The sequence below is a fragment of the Fusarium graminearum genome, chromosome 4, assembly GCF_000240135.3.
Source record: "Fusarium graminearum PH-1 chromosome 4, whole genome shotgun sequence".
NCBI classification, from domain to species: domain Eukaryota; kingdom Fungi; phylum Ascomycota; class Sordariomycetes; order Hypocreales; family Nectriaceae; genus Fusarium; species Fusarium graminearum.
The window spans coordinates 7,771,551-7,789,727 of record NC_026477.1 but is presented as its reverse complement, the minus strand read 5'-3'; the positions used below and the strand labels follow the sequence as shown (position 1 = coordinate 7,789,727).

Sequence of the window (18,177 nt, the reverse complement as noted above, 5' to 3'; positions counted from 1 at the left end):
AGGTAATCTTACAACGCTCCACCCACCAGCGAAACAATCCACATGGCGACCCTGACTTTGAGACCGACTCTTCGTTCAGTTCTGGCAAAGTCGTCCCGAGTTGCCTTGGTAGCATGCTCTTGTAACCAGAGCTGCTCTTCTCCCAATCTCGTCTTGAGCCCCTCATCACGAGTAACAATCAAAGCTCCAGCTTCAAGATCATGCGAGTAGCTGCGCTTGGTATAGTTGGAACTTCCAATGATGCTCATAGCTGGGTTGCTATCTCCTGGCATCGTAACCCACAGACCCTTGGCGTGGTACGTCCATCCACCTGGTTGACCAACAACGCCATAACGCCACTCCTTCAGGGTGATATCGTTGTCGCGTCCTTCGTGGTGCACGCGGTGAACGAAGCGACGGGCAAGAAGGGTGTAAGCGTCTGGCAGGAGACCAGAGACGCCTTTGGATTTGTAAAATCCGTTTGCTTCAGGGGAAGCTGTGATGACAGTGTTGGAGGAGGAGGCGGTACCGAGGAGGAGCTTTGTCAGTGAGGGCGCAGGGTTAAAATAACCAGCCGTAAAAGTCCAGGAAGAGTCCCGGTATGCAGGTAGAGCGAGAGTCTTGAGGATATGCGTAATGATGGGGAGCTCAGTTGATGTGTCCGGCTTCATAACCTGGGACATCTGGCCAAGCATGTACACTCTTGTATCTGAGATGTCGTTCTCAGGCTTGGACTTGGGGTGCAGAAGAGTTTGCAGTGTTGATGTAGTACTCTTGACAAAAGATTCGGGCTTCTCCAACGGTGAAGGCGCCGAGTTGTTCTCTGGCCAGGCAAGAGTGAAACCTGCTGGTTCTTTTGAGGGCTGAACAAGAAAACTGAAAGACGTCACTCCTGAGTGGATGCTCCAGAAGTGATCGGTGACTTCTTTCGAGGAAAAGAGATGGTACCGATCCTGACGGTTGGTGAAGTAGTCGGTAGATAGGTTTGCCCTGATAAGTTAGTATTTCCCCAAACAGAGGGATTTGCGCAACATACCCAGACATGATGATTTCATCATCAACGCCATACAACTTCATATGTTGAAGTCCCCATCCCTCATTGATCCTCGTAGGGATATATTTTTTCCTCAACCCAGTCAAGTTTGGTGTATGGTACATTCGAATCTCAACACGATTCGCTCCAAACTCCTCTACCAGCGGTGCCAGCAATGATGCGCTGGATGGGTTAGGCGCTTCACGAGTTCCTCGCAAGGCATCCGTAAGAATGCTCAGTTTGACATCTGGATTTTTCCTCAACGACTCTTGCAGCGTTTCGATAAGTTCCTTTTCCGACTTTCCAATATACAGCGTAGACAAAAAGATTCGTCTCTTGGCATTCCGTATCCGTTCCTAAACCCCATCAGTCCAACCCTGTCGTATTTAGTGGATGATCGAACCTTGAGTGTCTCGTAGAATTGGGCCGGTGTTTGAATAATTCGTATTTGCTCTCCTCGAATATCAAAACTCGGCGCAAGACGATCTAACTCCGTGACAAAAGGCGCCAGAGCTCCAGCACCGTTTGAGTTGGATGCTGAAGCACCTCCAGCAGGCATGGCATATTGCCTTGTCTGAACCCTTCCACTTGGAATTCTGGGTCTAATTCTTGCAGCACGAAGCGTCGTAGTGCAACGCACACAGCTCCGAGCAAACATATCGAGTCGGATGCAATTTAATTGAAGCTTGTAGTCTAATTAAAGATTGCTTGTTAATTGCTAGAATATTTCTGGCTGGTGAAGCTTTGAGGTACGTACCGATTCCGTCACAGAAAGTGATTTTGCCGAGGTTGATCCGTTCCTGCTGGGCAATCTTCAAACCACCCATCATTGACGGATCAGCATCTCCATCCCGCTGTACGTTGAGATCAATTGTCGCTCAAACCGCCATCATGTCGACAGTCGGAAGAACGCTGACCAACCTGCGAAAGGTTGGAATCAAGGTAAACCGCTGCTCAATTATCATCAGAGCCAATGCTAACTTAACTTGTGTAGGACTACTTTAAGCAGATGCTGGTATGTATCCGACGAAGCGACACTCGAATCCCTGGCTAACGACGCCTGTTTGCGAAAATAGTACATCGGTACGCTATTCATGACTATCAACTCCTGAATTGCCTGCTGACATTCACAGGTGACACCAAGGCTGGTGTTCTCATCGGTACCGATCGCGCCGGAAACAAGTATTTCGAGAACAATGAGGAACTTCCCCTCCGAACACGCTGGGTCGAGTACGCCGTGCACGATTACGACGCTGCCCATATCGAGCCCGGATGGCACGCCTGGATGAGCTATTCCGTCGACAAGCCCCCTACCCAGGATCCCTTGTTAAATGCCGGTACACGAGCTTTCGAGCCTTCTCGCGCCATTCCCAACTTTACCCAGACCAAGGGCGCCTTCAAGACCTACAACACGTATGTACACCGTTCACGGGGAGAAACAATGCTGACCGTTTATAGCGCAAAGCCCAAGATGGCGACGTGGCAGCCTGTTGCTGCACCTCGGGAATAAGGATGAGATGCGGTTAAGTGTACATAAATTCACGTAGGGAGCAGTTCGGCACAACCAATATGGTATTGAATTCAAACGAAATTCTACAAATTGTATGGCTTGCTCATACAGTTGGTGAATCAGATATAGGATCTAAAACGTGCACTCTATGGCTCACGATCCTCCTCTTACATGACTACATAGGAAATATCTACGACTTTGCTTCAATTGCAGATTTGATAGCTTGGAGGGTTAGCTGGGTTTATAAACAGGGGGTAAAACTTACCTTCACACGAAACTCTAGCATCTCCAAACAGCATCTTAGCGTTGGGCATGTAAAACATGGGGTTGGGAACATCAGCTGCACTTGTTAGCGGAATCAAATCTGAGGTTGAGACACTTACCATAACCACTGGCCATGCCTCGCTTCATAACCACAACCTGCTTGGCCTTCCAGGCGTGAAGCACAGGCATACCTTCGATTGAGCTGCCCTTTTCCATTGCGATGGGGTTGACAGTATCGTTAGCACCAATGACAACAGCAAGATCAGTGTCGGGGAAGTCGTCGTTGATCTCGTCCATTTCCAGAACGATATCGTACGGTACGCTGGCCTCAGCGAGGAGCACGTTGCACTGTCCAGGCATGCGGCCTGCAACAGGATGGATGGCAAAACGGACAGTGATACCCTTGGCTCGCAAAGTCGAGACGATGCTCGAGATGGCGTACTGCGCTTTGGCAACAGCCATGCCATAACCGACAATGAGAATGACCTTTTCAGAGTTGAGAAGTGCATCTGCAAGATCATCTACAGATGTTGTGGTGACTTCTCCTTGAGGTTTATACTCTTGGACTTGAGTCGGTGTGCCCAGCCCTCCAAACAACACGTTTGTGAGTGACCGATTCATCGCAACGCACATGATGTATGAAAGAATGGATCCAGAGACACCGATCAGCGCTCCGACTGTGGTCAAAAGGGTGTTTTCGAGCATGAACCCTTCAGCAACGAGAGCAAAACCACTGTATGCGTTCAAGACAGTGATAACGACAGGCATATCAGCACCTCCAATCGCAGAAGTTGTCGTGTATCCCTTGATGAAACTCAACGCAGCACTTCCGGCGAGTGCTCCAGCTGCAATCATGGGACTTCCCGGCGCCATGGTGATGAAGGCACCCATGGTAGCTGCATTGGTTGCAAGTAAGCCTGAGTTGATGATGTGTCGTCCAGGTAACATCTTGGGCTTGGACGACATTTTACCCGCAAGTTTCATGAACGCGACAAGCGATCCGGTAAATGTGATACCGCCGATAAAGACACCAAGGTAGGCTGTCACCATGTGAAGAGTTGATGGGTCCATGACATCTGCCATGACACTACCGATGCTAGTCAAGACAGCTGCAAGACCGACGACGGAATGAAGGGCTGCAACAGTCTGGGGAAGATCGGTTGGAGTAATTCGCTTGCCAATAAGCATGCCAGCAATGGTACCGATGGCCGCGAGACCACCAAACTGCGTGAGGACCTCGGGTGTGAAACCAGCAGCAAGAAGACTGGCCAAAACACCTGTACCAACACCAAGAATACCAAAGGCGTTACCCATGCGAGCAGTGGCCTGGGAAGCAAGACTAGAGATGGAGCCAATGCAGAGGACAGAGCTGACGAGGTAACCGGCTTGAACAAGACCAGCAGCACCAGTCGAGGCAGCGGCCAGAAAGCCGCCACCGCACAGTACAGCAGGAACAGCATAGAGCCAGGGGTACTCAGGGGGATCAGTAGGTCCTGTGTCTGTTAGCTACATCTTGTAATGGGCCGGGCAACTCACGCTTAAACATATCCAGCATACGCTTGGTTATGACAAAGCCACCACCAACATTGACAAATGCCAGCAAGACACTCACGGCGCCAAAAGCTTGAGGGATCGTTGCAGGAAGGAATCCACCTCCAAGAATGAACAAACCACCAATACCCACCATTCCAGAGATAGCGTTGGTTACGCTCATCAGAGGCGAGTGAAGGGCAGGGGCAACACCCCAAACAGCACGGTATCCGATAAGACTGGCCAAAGCAAAGGTGAACGCATTCGACATGAGGAGAGGGCTGGTCCATTTCCCAAGTGCCAAGATGCTACCCATACCTGCAGTGACACCAGCAACTTCGCGAGTCTTCTTTTGCCAGGGTGTAAGGGCTACAGCTTCAGGGGTCTCCTGCGCGGTCTCGGTCTTTACGGGAGGTGGCGGGGGTGCTGCGCGAGGAGCAGGAGGAACGATATCTCCCTCCTGAGTCACGATGGCACCTCTTACAACTTCGTCCGTAAGATCGATACCGAATGCCTTGGGTTCAGGGGTCATGGAAAGCAAGAACTTGGTAATGTTGTTGGAATAGAGAGTCGATGACTGAGTTGGCAAGCGAGAGGGCAGATCAGTGTATCCTGAAGTCATTAGCCAGATTACCTCTCGTTGAAGCAGTGCACATACCAATAACTTTGACGTCGTTGTAGATGGCTAGCTCTCCCTTTTTAGTAGCTTCGCAGTTACCTCCAGCTTCAGCGGCCAAATCAACAATGACACTTCCAGGTTTCATGACATCAAGAATATCGTTTTTGAGCAGTTTCGGGGCAGGTTTTCCAGGGATCAGTGCTGTAGTGATGATAATGTCGACTTCCTTGGCTTGGTCTTTAAAGAGCTTCATTTCAGCTTCGATAAATTCCTTACTCATTTCTTTAGCATAACCACCAGCGCCAGATCCATCTTCTTGGAGTTCAACTTCGATGAATTCGGCTCCAAGAGACTGAACCTGTTCGCGAGCAGCGGGTCGAGTATCGAAGCCACGGACAATGGCTCCCATACGGCGAGCGGTAGCAATAGCACTCAAACCAGCAACACCAGCACCAATAACCAAAACCTTGCAAGGGGGGATCTTTCCAGCAGCAGTAACCTGACCAGTGAGGAATCTACCAAATACGTTTGAAGCTTCGAGAACAGCTTTATAGCCAGCAATATTGGCCATACTGCTGAGGGCATCAAAGACCTGAGCGCGAGAAATACGAGGAATCATGTCCATGGCGAAACTAGTAGCCTTTCGAGCAGCAATCTTTTCAACAAGTTCTTTGTTCTGGGAGGGTTGGAGGAAAGAAATGATAGTCTGGCCTTCTTTCATGGAGCCGACTTCTTCTAGACCAGGACCGCGAACTTTGAGAACAATGTCTGAGTTGGACCAGACTTCTCTAGGGCTGTCGACAAGAGTTGCGCCAGCTTTTTCGTAAGCAGCATCGAGAAAGTCAGCATGAACACCAGCACCACGTTCGACAAGGACCTGCTTAAAGCCCTTCTTCTTGAGGATAGCTACGTTAGCAGGTGTAAGGGCAACACGACGTTCGTTAGGAAAGATCTCGGTGGGAACACCGACAACTAGATTTTCGTAGGGAGTTGTCTTTGGAAGTACCACTGTAGAATAGTTGCGAGGCGTAGGCGTGGAAACATGACGGATCAGAGCGAGAGGCTTGGAGACGTCTGCGACAAGTGCGCGCTGAGACGAAGCTTTGAGGGTGCTGTGCCATTGTTTGCGACTCGACAGACGACCATCTAGAGCTCGAGTTAGCTTGTACGAGCTTCGTCAGTGTGTGTCGATTTACCTTTGAGCCTGTAGCCTTTCAGTTGCTTCTGGAAGAAGAAGCTCGAGGCGCACAGCTCAGAAGCTGAAGCAGGAACCGCGGACGAGGCCAACGGACGCAGCATATGAGACGCCATGATTAAAGAGTCATGAGCGCGATAGCAAGGCCCAAAGGTGGCTCGACGGGTGATGTATCCAAGAATTCGACAAGACAGGACAAAACAAACAAGAATATCTAAGGGTTGCTAAGGAAGAGGGAATAAAAACAAGAGACAAAACAATCGAGGGGTAGATTCCATACCTTCCTTGTTCTGTGTCATGTGTTGTCGGGCCCCCTCCATTCATTCCTTCCCGTACTGATCGTTCAGGTAACCTCACACCACTTCGGTTCGTGAAGATGAACCTTGGACCCCTCTAACGTTACCGGGGTGGATTGTTTTAGGCGGTTCGGGAAGAGGGGCCTTGAGCACTAATGCCGCTAAAACCTGGGGGAGGGACCAGGCTACGGCCTATCAAGTTATGGAGGGGAGCGGAGGGCACCCTGCCCCACCCAGAACTTCTTCCTTTTACAATACTTCTAACACATGTCTATCTACAGTCTATCAATCAAAACCATCAAGGATTTAATCATTTCGATACTTCTAACACATGTCCATCTACAGTCTATCAATCAAAACCATCAAGTATTCAATCATTTCGATGCCCAAGATGAGCATATTCAAGCAGTATTCAAGAGCTATCCGATCATGGTTAAGCGCATCACCAAATGGAACCATTCGCAAAGCAGCACTACCTCCCTTTACTTTCCTACCTCAACAACAACAGGTCAAATGTGATAAAGCAAAAGCTGCCGCCGATGAAGCAGACCAAGCATTGCATGATCTTCTCAAGCAAACGCCATGTCCTAAACAACCTCCAGCAGTAAGCGACGCATATCTCAGAGCGATATTGCAGCAGCAAAAGCTATGCAACAAACGACAAGAAGCCCTACAACTAGACCTTGAGCGCTATCAGAGAGCCTTATACGAGCAAGCCCTAAACAAGGAGCCATGGACTTAGTTGGAGGCTCTTTTTGTTGCAGCTGCTATTGTTGGCTTAGCAGTAAGCATTTTAACTTCAATAAATGAAGTTCTACTAATAGATTTCTCTAGGACTTCATATTAAGGACATACGATTTTTGGAGCTCGAATTTGGACCGGTTTGGGAACTTTGTCGTGAGGACCATTTTAAGAAGATGGCTGCCCTAGGGTCGTGAGGTGGCGGTCGATGCGGAGAACGATTACAGGGGACATGGAGTTTGTCAAATCATCATAGAGTCCTCGTCATGGATCATGACGAACATCAGCGGGTGCTTCGGTGGAATTGAGACAGCGAGATGGTGATTCAACCAGTCAGATTAGATTACGGGCCTACCTACTGAGTCCTGCCGAGACTGAAGAACCGTTTTCCCCTCTTTGAACATGGAAATTCGGACATGACGGTTACAGATGGGCCGAGATCATGATGCTTTCAGCGTGGGTAATAGAATATGAACTTGTTCTTCTCAAGTCTTTTATCTGCATGTTCCTTTCGTGATACGTTTACCATGGTGTCATACGAGGTTACAGAGAACAGACTGTGGTCCCCCGGACAGGACTCGACGGTATACGAGACTTGTGATATGTTTGTGTACAGTAACCCAGGTTCACCATCACTCTGTACTGATCGTATATCTAGAAGAGGGGTTTCTTGGTTATTAGTCCTATCGTAGAAACTAGCATCGGACTGTTGGTCGAAGAAAGTGAAACGTAGGCACAGTTTCACGAGCCTAAAGACCTCACCTCTTCGAGGTGAAACCATCGAAACCCAGCCAAATACCTAGCCTCCTTGTTTGTCGCTCCATTGGTCATTGGTGTTGAACCTCCCGCACTCAGTTCTATGCCCAAAAAGGTAATGCAGTCATTGTGCAGCTTATTCGAAGACCCCTGTTTTCCAGACTTGCAGAATACATAGCTCTTCAACATGCACCTCTAAGTATATACGGTCTGTTCTTCAGGCATTAGAGAACGTGACTACTAAGAGCTAAGACGTAAAGAGGCTTTATGACATTTAGCTAAGAGCTTCAGCTACCTCATGTCCTTTAATTCTCAATGTCGAATCCCCTGTATCCTAGCGAACATGGCTGCATGAGCTTATTTTCCTTATTGTCCCACTGTGAGCGCTGTATGGTTGGTCTACAGCATATCCTATGAATGAGCAAGAAACAAAAACGTGTTTCTTCAGACGACACTATAAAAACACAGGCAACATCGCGCATTGATAATCTGGTCAAGGACATTAAATATGACAATAATTCCATTTCTGGCTTAACGCTGGTGTTAGTGGTGTGGATCTCCCAACACCAAGACTGGACTTGGATATAATCACGAGAGCCTCTTCAACTTTACCACATGACACCCGATGTTTCTCAAACAAGCCTACTCAAAATGAAGAAATAAAATCTCGCTTTCTATTCTCTACCCTCTCCATCACTCTGACCCTTCAATAACAAGAGAAAAGAAAAATACTGCATCATGCCGCGGCAGGCCCCTATCCATCACTTCTCATACCGCTCTCTCATCATACCACCAATCCTCCTCGCCGCTGCTACCATCGTCGCACTCTTTCTTCACTCCGACGTTAACGCCGCGCTTCTCTGGTCGCAATGTCATTCCCACGCGCGCATTCCAGGTCTCAGTCGGATCCCGGCCATCGGAACGCCTTTATGCTATCTCATTAGCTTTTTCCGCGCCGCGCTGGATTCCCTGCGAAGTACCGCTGTCATGGCCGTCGTCCTGTCCTTTCTCGGCGGCCTTTTGACGGTGAGCACTGTTGAAGCGGCTCGTATATGCAACGCACCGAATGTGCTTATCGCGTATCCTACGGGGCCATGGTTGGTGTTTGATCTTGTGGGCGGTGCTGTTGTTTGGGAACTTGTTATTATTCCTGCCTTTTTGCACCGCGCGAGAAGTGTTTTGAATGCTCGACAGAGAGACGATGGACATGGCGAAGTTGATCAGATTTTTACGAGCCGTCATCTCCCCGATAGTGAGCTTATGGCTATTCCGATCAGTGTCGCTATCGGCTACTTCGTACCGTCCATCTTGATGCTCTTCAAGACAACCCCAACTACTGTCGGAGTGTGGCTCTTCTTCCCGATCTATGTGACAATCGTCCGCCAGATAGTTCGCAGCGTTATCGCTGTCATCCGAAGAGTCAGCCCTACAAACATTCACCTCGCATCAAACCGACGATCGTTCTTGTTTGTTTACTTGCTGCCAATCGTCTGCTCGATTTTGGCCCATGCATTCTTCATGTGGAGTCTAACTCAGCCCGATGATCGCAAGGAAATGACCAGGTCAACCATCGTCTTTATCGAAGTTGACACACAGTTCATCTTCTGGACTGTCCTGTACTGGATGTTGGTCGAGGTTGGATGGAGGGTCCCTTTGGCCACAATTGTCACTTCTATTGTGGTTGGACCAGGCGCAGGGACTTGTGTTGGATGGATGTACCGAGAGAAGCTCATTCATCATGATAAAGAAGAGACTGACGAGAATGATCAGCCAGCCGATGAAGAAACGCCCCTGTTGCAATGAACATTAATACCCCACGTCAATACCCTTTTAGTTTTAATACAACCATAGATCAATGCAGACTGCTTGAGTGTTTTACAAGTTCATTCAGGGACAACCTCACACTTTGTACAGGTCCAAGCCTCTTCGTAAATTGTACAGATATGATACAGATTAACCCACGCTATGCTTTTATTCTTCCTGTAGTTTTGGCAAGATCCGCTCCCTAATGACCTGTGATGCCACTACGCCTCCATGTTGCAGTGTGATAGCTCCGATAATGGCCATAATTGCACCGTTGAGCACGACATCGACACCGGATTGCTTGAGTTTTTGCACCTGTCGAATATTAGATGAATCCCTCCACAAGACTTTTGGTACATACCTTTCGGGGCTTCCACCGCACAACGTCAATCAAGCCCACATCAGCTGCGAGAGCAGACAGATTTGACTTGCCAGCAATATCCTTGGCTCCTTGAGTAGACAAATTGTCCACTGACATCAGGCTTGGATGTGTGAATGGCTCGCGGTTGTATTTGTCCTTTTTTGGTTGACTCATGGGGTCCTTGGCGACAATTGTCTTGGTCGTCTCCATGATGAGGGTCATTCGTCCTACAGGGGTCAGCAATCACCCTTCCAATTGTATTTGTCCACCCTACCAAGAAGCGCCAATCGGTCGTTGAAACCTCTCCTTCCCTGATCAAAACTCTTATGCGTAACGGCCAACCACTTCACCTCCTCTGGCAGAAGCTTGCTGCCGCCCTGTCCCAGTAGTCGATCATACACCTCGTCCAGCTTCTTGGGATCGTTGTTGACACTCCAGACCTTGTTTTCGGGGTTCTTGGCAAAGTCGAGCTGTATAGGTGCCTTCATGGCGGGGGGTGTCTGACTCCATCGTGGGACAGGAGCGGAGGTAGATGGGTTTTCGGATTTGAAGGATTCGGGTGTCGAGTCGGTGGCATATGTGCGCACGCATGGCATGAGTGTGCGGACGACTTGTCTGCTCCGTAAAAGGCCAGAACGGCAAGATTGGAGAGCCATGGCGAGGGATGGGATTGAATTGGGCCGGAGGGCGAGGGTCTTGACTGGCAATTCAATGCTCATTACGATGGTTGCCGAAGCTGAATCGCGAACATTTTCTGAAGGTCACGTGTGTCAATCGATAAGGTTGCCCCACCTTGGTTCATCAACACCAAATATTGGTGTAAGTGGGCACATCACCAGCTTCATTTTGCAATTAGGGGTTTTACAAAATTTAGAAACAATGACTTTGGGTATTAGCTTCTATTGCCGGCTGTTTCCTTGGCCTGGTGTATTATCGTCCTTGACCTTCGAGACTCATATCGAAGTCTCTTGTGTTGTTCCTACATGGAACCTGTCTTGTCACTCGTCATTATTGAACACAATCTGAAGCTCTTCCATATCATTCTAGACCCGGCCACAGCCTGGACATCAAGGTGTCAAAGTGCCTGCTATCATGCATGTATCATTGACTTAGCCTGTTTGCATCGGCAACCCACCGATACAAGACTAATGCAACCTCATCGCACTAGTTAGAGAAACCTTTCAATAACAATTTCTCGATCAGTGGGTATAATTGTAGAAGCAAATAATGAAACATTCCTGACGTAGTTACAGTTCAATGTTGGTGTTTGCTATGCCAAATAGTTTCTTGAGGGTGTTCAGACACTCCTTACTGACTGCCTAAATAGGAAGGCTTTACTTATGATTTGCAAGCATCCATGTATTCTTTAATGCTACCTAGGTAACAAACGTATTCTGATGATTGTAAGTAGAGTTACCTTACCAGTGCAAACAGGAAAGCGGTCAAAAAGACATACCAGGCTCTCTGCATATGCTTTCCACTCCAAAGTAAACGTATCACAACATCTTGAGTCATTTGCCTCTCTCTCATTGTTTTGTCATTGGCTTGTAAAAGGCTCGCGGCATATATTCTGTGACAAAACGAATTTTAGTCCTGTGCTTGCCCGCTGAGCAAATATATCCATAAAACCAAAGCTTCAATGACGATGTCCAAATTGTTGAGTTGGGCATCAAAGACCTGCAATGCTTTCTGTACTTATATTGACGGTTTCCCAGCTCAAGAGACTTATTCTCTCACCACCTGTGTTCAGTATCTCAGAATCTGAACGTCTCCCATCCTTCAGCCATGGCCGGATTGCACGAGCCAAGGGAGGATTCTCTCATGCAAAGCGATGATAGTACGTGTTCTGCTTCGACAGACCGTACCCCTGATGTTATCTTTTTGGGCATTGACCTCGGCACTTGGTAAGTCTTAAGACCGTATCCAAGACATATTCACGGACTCTTCCTACTTACACTATACTACAGCTACTCTGGTATCTCGTATGGGCGATTCGATCCTCAAGATCTGGCTTTCCCTCGGTGCTGGATTCATACCGCAACCCTTGGTGGCGTCTCAGGATCAAGGGTTCAGACCAGGATCCCGGTCAATTATTACGACAAACACTTCAAAGGCCCCTTCCTAGAGTGGTTCAAAATGTCCCTGTTCCGCAACGAGGACTTGCCCGACGATGTCCTTCGTTCAAGCATGTTCGCAGAACTAGCCATCCTTCGCAAGAGGTTGAAAGTGTCGGCAGTGACAGCCATGGCAGATTATCTCAAGCTCCTCTGGTCCGACTTTCATGGAAGCCTTGACTACTCTATGTATGATTTTGAGTATAATCTTGTCATAACAGTTCCAGGCAACTAGCCCGTCTATGTGCGCCAAATGATGCTTGAGGCCATCCACAAAGCAAACATCCTCTCCGACAAGGTTCACCTGATTCCCAAGTTCATTTCAGATGTGGAGGCCGCTTCCATTGCACTTGTGTTGGACCTAATCAAAGAACACAATGGCACAGTGAGTCGAGTCTTTTGCATCATGCATATTTTCGTTCAGAGCAGTTCTAACATTTCAAGACCCAAATGCCTAGGCACGGGGATGTGGTTGTTGTTTGCGACTGTGGCAGCTTCACGACGGTAAGTCAGTGGTCCAATTCTTAGTGGCACCGATACTCATTGCCTCACAAGGAGTCTACCACATACAAGATTTGCCCAAGGAAACCCCTTCAAATGGAAGAAATCACCCGAGGGGAGTGTATTCATGCCGGTGGAGCTTTAATCGACAATGCCTTCATGGACATCCTGAAAGCAAAGATAAAGAAGAAGCACCCCAGATCCATCATCGACAATTCTGAGGAACAACTTCGTGAAATTGCCTATGATTATTGGGAAAAGGACATGAAGTGCAACTTTAGCGGCGATCGTCGTGAATGGACATTTGAGGTTCCTTATGGGGGTGGTTATACTAATACAAGTCTGGCCATTTCGTTCAACGCGTAAGTGGGTATATTTTATTTCATGATCGCCTTCTGATATTTAGATCTTAGATTTGAACTTGCACTAATCTTTGACCCCATTGTTGACAAGATTACATCACAAATCAAAGGTTTATTTGATCATGACAGTATCCGGGGAACGGGTTGGCCGGTGAGTTTTCCCTTCATATTACAAAGACACGTTTTGACAAGATGCATCAGCATGTCATTATAGCCGGCGGTTTTGGCTGTAGCCCCTATGTTCAGACTCGGATCAAGCAGGCTGTGTACAAGCAAACTCCATCCGCCATCTTCCGCTACCCCCCGGGCGACCAAGGGTAACTTCATCCCCTGATTTCTGAGAGAAACCTCATCTGATTCCAATTGTATAGATGCACTGCAGTATCTTGAGGAGCTGTTCTTCGAGGGCTTCAAGAGTTCAGGTCACCTTCGCTTGACTGTCGTGAGACACATTTATATGTGACTTCTCGCATCATCCGCGCCAGCTATGGCGTAGCTCTATACCCTAAAACAAACATCATTTGGCTTTTGAAAGAGGTAAGCCAACATTCTCCGCCCTTGCTGATTCCCGTTCAATTCTATTCAATAGGGTGAAAGATCCTCCGCAATCGACCATCATCGAGTGTCTCTGCCACTGAATGCTCTATCGACAATTATTGCAAACGGCAGCGTGAACAACACCGTCTGGCTTTACTGCAAACCGGGAGACAATTTGCATGAAAAGCCCTTCTGCACAATCACTTGGTCTCGCGTGGGCCCCAGGACAGAACATGAGCTCGGCTTTGAATGGGATAACTTTCGCATGGAGGTTTCGATCCTTCGTGAAGGGCGTAAAGTGGATGGGCTGAGCATTGAGTATCATCCTCACGCCTGAGCTATAGTCCATTGCACAAGCTTGGGTTTCTGAGGGTAATGTCTTGAGGGTATCTTTGATAGCATACCGCATGAGTCTTAAACCATCAAGTACACAAGAGTTCAGAACACACCAGAGAATGGTGTGTGCGTTATTGTACCTAGTTGTCAACTCTCTATTAACGTGTGTTCAGAACCACGATTGACGCCAATAAAAATTTATGTATTTCATTGATTAGACGACAGCTCGCATGTGAAAAATAAAAAAAGAAATAGATATGGAATAAAAAAGCCAAAAGAAAGACAAAAACGTAAAGGTTGAAACTCAAGAGGCCCTCAGTCTCTATAAATGTGGCGCTTACCCCAGACCGCGCCACACTTTAACCCCAAATCAACATCTCCATCGCAGCCTCGTCAAGCTTCACGCATCCACGCATCCATCTAAACATTACTATTCTCGCCATCCAAGATCAGCCCGCATTTGATTTTCCTATTATTACTGATCACACCCTCGAATTCAAGCGCCTAATTGCGCAGCCCATCAGCGCCATGGCTGCTGAAACTCCCAAACTTCTCTGGAATCCTGATAACGTCAAGGATGTTGCAGAGTCGGTCGGCATCAGCTCGCTCAACGAAGAGGCCCTCAAGTGTTTAACCCAGGACGTTGAATACCGCGTCGGTCAGGTCATTGTCGAAGCTCTACGATTCATGCGCGCCTCGCGTCGAACAACTCTTACTGTCAACGACATCTCGCTCGCGCTCAGGGCTCTCGACGTCGAACCCCTCTACGGCTACGATTCTACGCGTCCCCTGCGATATGGCGAGGCCAGTCTTGGTCCTGGTCAACCGCTGTTCTATATCGAAGATGAGGAAGTTGATTTCGAGAAGCTCATCAATGCGCCTCTACCTAAAGTCCCGCGCGACATGGGTTTTACAGGTAATACCTTTGTTTCGACCATATTGAATCGCACTAACTAGTTCTCAGCGCACTGGCTTGCCATCGAAGGAGTCCAGCCCTCCATCCCCCAAAACCCTACGACGTCCGAATCTCGATCGCAAGAACTTCTTCCCAAGGGACCTGGTGCCAATCCCGCACTATCTGCCCTCGCAGGCAACGACAACGTCTCCATGAAGCCTTCCGTGAAGCACATTGTGAGCAAGGAGCTCATACTCTACTTTGACAAAATCCAAGCCGCTGTTCTCGACGACAATCCCGACGAAGAGGTGGTGCGCCTTCGACAGGCTGCTCTGGGTTCCGTGAGAGACGATCCCGGTCTTCACCAGCTCATCCCGTACTTCATCACATTCATCATGGATCGCGTGACACACCATCTCGACGACACCTTTACTCTCAAGCAAATGATGGAATTGACAAATGCTCTGATCGAGAACAAGAGTCTTTTCCTTGACCCCTACGCCAGTCCACTTTCGGCACCCGCCCTTACTTGTCTTATGGCTAGAAAACTGGGCACTGAGGATGGTACCGACGCTTTAAAGGAGCAATACGAGCTCCGACAGCTGGCAGCTTCTCTGGTTGGACAAATTGCTCGCAAATACTCGGCTTCAAACACACTTCTCCGACCCAAACTTACGCGAACATGTCTCAAATACTTCCTCGACCCTACTAAGCCCCCAGCAGTCCTCTACGGTGCAATTCATGGTCTACTGGAAGCGGGTGGCCCAGAAGCTATTCGCGTTCTGGTTCTGCGCAACCTCAAGACCTTCGATTCAGGCATCCTTCAACCTCTCAGGGAAAAGATGGAGGGTTCGATGGATTACGAGATGCTAGTTCAAGGCATCGTACAGGCTGTCGCCTCGCTGGCGGATCACATCAGCTCAGACACCAACGGCATTAACGGTTCAACCAGCGTGGAAGGCGAGGCGTCTGAGCTAAAGGACTTCATTGGGCCCATTATTGGAGGAAAGATTGTCGCCTCCGGTAATCGGCGGCTGATACGTACAATCCTGGATGCTCGAAATTTGGAGTAGGAATTAAAATTCATCATGGCAGGCGAACGGCGTTTGGGTCGCGAAATACCTCACGACATTGGTTAGAAATAAGCCCAACATTTCAAGGCGCTTGTGTACAGATAATAAAATTGTTTGCTCAAAGTCAGATGCCTCTCGGCTAAATACTCGTACACGAGTTTCGTCTCGTCCAGACTCCTTTCCCTATATCCCTTGCAACTTGTATCATCCACTGCGCATGTCGCTCGTTTTCCTTCTATTCCGCTCTTCTATTTTTCGATATTTGGTATCTTACAGGAAAGCAACCAGACCAATAGCGCCAAGAACGCTGGCAGCCCAGACGTACTTGTCAGCCTGGATAATGGTTGACTTGGCGAAACCCTTGCCGGCGTCGTAGAGAAGGTGCTTGACACCGCTGATGGCGTGGTAGACGAATGGGAAACCGAGAGTGAACTTGAGACCACCCTTGACAGCGAGAGGAAGACCGGCGACGAAGCTAGCGATGCTCAAGCTCTCGAGGTGGAGACCGACGACGGGAGCGGCGAGGTAGGCGATGGAGAAGCCGTAGAGGGTGGCGGAGAGTGTACAGCCGGTGATACGGTTCCAGGCGGAGCTACCGAACCATGTCTGCTCGAGCTTGTAGATGGCCAGATGGGGAGAGACGGGTCGGTTGAGGCGCTGGTTAACGAGGATCTGGTGGCCGTCCTCTTGGGAGACCTTGACGGAACCAGTAGCGCTATATGCACGTTAGACTATGAAAGCTCAATTGCGCTCGTCGACGTACCGAGTGGGAGAAGAGGTAGAGATTCCAGCAGCCAGAGCACTCTTGGAGATGTTCTGAGCGAAGAAAGGCTTGGCCGCGCCTAAATAGAGTCCCGATTAGCGATCCGTGGTGGTGGTTGAGGTTATTCGCTTATGCGCTGTACCTGAGCGGAGGGCGTTGACGCCAACACGTTGAGCGAGCATCGTGACGAGGTTAGTGTGTTCGGGTTTTCGAGTGAGAGAGGTTCGGCCAAGGTTCGTTCAACGATATTGTCAGCGTCGTTACTCCAAAGAGGGCTGGTACAAGAGGATCGATGATGATGGCTTCCTATTCTCGAGTATCGGAACGGACTCTCTCGGCTTCTCGGTCCACATGAACCAATAGGAAGCTACCAATTCCTCATCTCGGGACACGTGCGATCCACATATCACGTGCTGAGCTTCCATGACTAAGCACAGTTGAGCTTTATTGTCTTTTTAAAATTTTCCGCTGCATGTGAATTCTCTTTTCCCTTTCTTCTTTAGATAGCAAGAACGTTCGTCGCACGCTGTCTCGTGTAGAGAGTGGGCAGCATTGTTGACAGGGCCTTTGGGCTCGAGGACAGTTCTTAGAAGAATATTGGGAAATTGGATCCGTCGTTAATCTCGACACCTAGCTATCCCGTCTAGGTGTCGTTTCATTTTTGAGATCTACATTCTTTCGCCTGACGTACTATTATATGTTGTAGCTGAGCGAGTCGTATAGGCGCGGAGCTCTACGATTGATGTCATATTGCATGCGTGACTTGGTACTGTTGTGCAGACTTTATGTTGCTGTTTTCTATCCAGTAACTTAGCGCTGATACACTGCTCTGTACCTTTCAAATTCTTGCAGTCAAGCTTTGAAGCATGGTGCAGACGATCAAACAGAGATTGGACTGGCCCTATAGGTTAATCTTTTCGTCAATTGTATCATTCGCTGTGGAGATTCGACGTTGGACCAGAAACAATTTCTGAGGCTATTCACACTTTTCACAATCGGTCACCCCTCACTCGGGCCTTGATAGTGGGCACTCTATAAACACGAACGCCGCACTTGACTGTATGAGTATTTCATTTGCCCTTTACTATTGTCTTCAAGAATGAATAGATACATGTTCTGCGTCAATATGGCTAATTGAATGTTGCTAAGTCAAGCACTCGCGCTCTCTATAGCGCAGCAATAATGCAACCAAGAATGAATGATCCCAGTTGACCAGTCGTTTCTTATGTTGATCCTTGGGTTTATTTGCTTGGAGGTTGCACATAACTTCCAAAGCCTAACACTGACTTGATCCTTGGATTTATAAAAATGCACTTGTTATGTATTGTTATCATGCCTACAAGGCGAGATATAGACAGATGACCTGGTGAGTAGCAGAAACATTGGCCTCTAAGCTTCAGCCTCCAAATAAACTGAAAGCAACACCCTAGGCAGCATAAATTGACTTATTACTTTTGTCCCTTGTGTTTCCAGCGGCCGAAGTTTCCAGTCCCCTGATAATAACCAAAT

The 18,177-nt window shown here is 48.4% G+C and overlaps 9 protein-coding genes across 9 annotated transcripts; 5 read left to right on the top strand and 4 right to left on the bottom strand.

Moving 5' to 3' along the window:
• Positions 1-8: 8 nt before the first annotated feature.
• Positions 9-1,571, bottom strand: FGSG_09004 (uncharacterized protein; the record flags this gene model as incomplete). The annotated part of the gene is made up of 3 exons (XM_011330496.1): positions 9-969; positions 1,016-1,368; positions 1,416-1,571. 3 exons carry the CDS (start codon positions 1,569-1,571, stop codon positions 9-11), a joined length of 1,470 nt encoding a protein of 489 aa, XP_011328798.1.
• Positions 1,572-1,881: 310 nt separating this feature from the next.
• Positions 1,882-2,644, top strand: FGSG_09005 (uncharacterized protein). The gene is made up of 5 exons (XM_011330495.1): positions 1,882-1,954; positions 2,007-2,027; positions 2,089-2,095; positions 2,146-2,425; positions 2,471-2,644. The coding sequence occupies exons 1-5, from the start codon at positions 1,904-1,906 to the stop codon at positions 2,520-2,522; spliced, it is 411 nt and encodes a 136-aa protein (XP_011328797.1). The 5' UTR covers positions 1,882-1,903; the 3' UTR covers positions 2,523-2,644.
• Positions 2,645-2,712: 68 nt separating this feature from the next.
• On the bottom strand, positions 2,713-6,246 carry FGSG_09006 (NAD(P) transhydrogenase; the record flags this gene model as incomplete). The annotated part of the gene is made up of 6 exons (XM_011330494.1): positions 2,713-2,757; positions 2,788-2,801; positions 2,906-4,285; positions 4,323-4,928; positions 4,975-6,081; positions 6,132-6,246. The coding sequence occupies 6 exons, from the start codon at positions 6,244-6,246 to the stop codon at positions 2,713-2,715; spliced, it is 3,267 nt and encodes a 1,088-aa protein (XP_011328796.1).
• Positions 6,247-6,757: 511 nt separating this feature from the next.
• On the top strand, positions 6,758-7,168 carry FGSG_09007 (uncharacterized protein; the record flags this gene model as incomplete). Its single annotated transcript, XM_011330493.1, has 1 exon — positions 6,758-7,168. One exon carries the CDS (start codon positions 6,758-6,760, stop codon positions 7,166-7,168), a length of 411 nt encoding a protein of 136 aa, XP_011328795.1.
• A 1,451-nt stretch (positions 7,169-8,619) lies between these two features.
• On the top strand, positions 8,620-9,807 carry FGSG_09008 (uncharacterized protein). Its single transcript, XM_011330492.1, has one exon. The coding sequence runs from the start codon at positions 8,662-8,664 to the stop codon at positions 9,724-9,726; it is 1,065 nt and encodes a 354-aa protein (XP_011328794.1). The 5' UTR covers positions 8,620-8,661; the 3' UTR covers positions 9,727-9,807.
• A 244-nt stretch (positions 9,808-10,051) lies between these two features.
• FGSG_09009 (uncharacterized protein) lies at positions 10,052-10,743 on the bottom strand (the record flags this gene model as incomplete). Its single annotated transcript, XM_011330491.1, has 2 exons — positions 10,052-10,314; positions 10,389-10,743. 2 exons carry the CDS (start codon positions 10,741-10,743, stop codon positions 10,052-10,054), a joined length of 618 nt encoding a protein of 205 aa, XP_011328793.1.
• A 1,129-nt stretch (positions 10,744-11,872) lies between these two features.
• FGSG_09010 (uncharacterized protein) lies at positions 11,873-12,436 on the top strand (the record flags this gene model as incomplete). Its single annotated transcript, XM_011330490.1, has 2 exons — positions 11,873-11,991; positions 12,055-12,436. The coding sequence occupies 2 exons, from the start codon at positions 11,873-11,875 to the stop codon at positions 12,434-12,436; spliced, it is 501 nt and encodes a 166-aa protein (XP_011328792.1).
• Positions 12,437-14,465: 2,029 nt separating this feature from the next.
• Positions 14,466-15,905, top strand: FGSG_09011 (uncharacterized protein; the record flags this gene model as incomplete). The annotated part of the gene is made up of 2 exons (XM_011330489.1): positions 14,466-14,853; positions 14,902-15,905. The coding sequence occupies 2 exons, from the start codon at positions 14,466-14,468 to the stop codon at positions 15,903-15,905; spliced, it is 1,392 nt and encodes a 463-aa protein (XP_011328791.1).
• On the bottom strand, positions 15,060-16,961 carry FGSG_09012 (uncharacterized protein). Its single transcript, XM_011330488.1, has 3 exons — positions 16,811-16,961; positions 16,669-16,747; positions 15,060-16,620 (listed from the first exon to the last, which is right to left on the bottom strand). The coding sequence occupies exons 1-3, from the start codon at positions 16,848-16,850 to the stop codon at positions 16,176-16,178; spliced, it is 564 nt and encodes a 187-aa protein (XP_011328790.1). The 5' UTR covers positions 16,851-16,961; the 3' UTR covers positions 15,060-16,175.
• Positions 16,962-18,177: the final 1,216 nt, after the last annotated feature.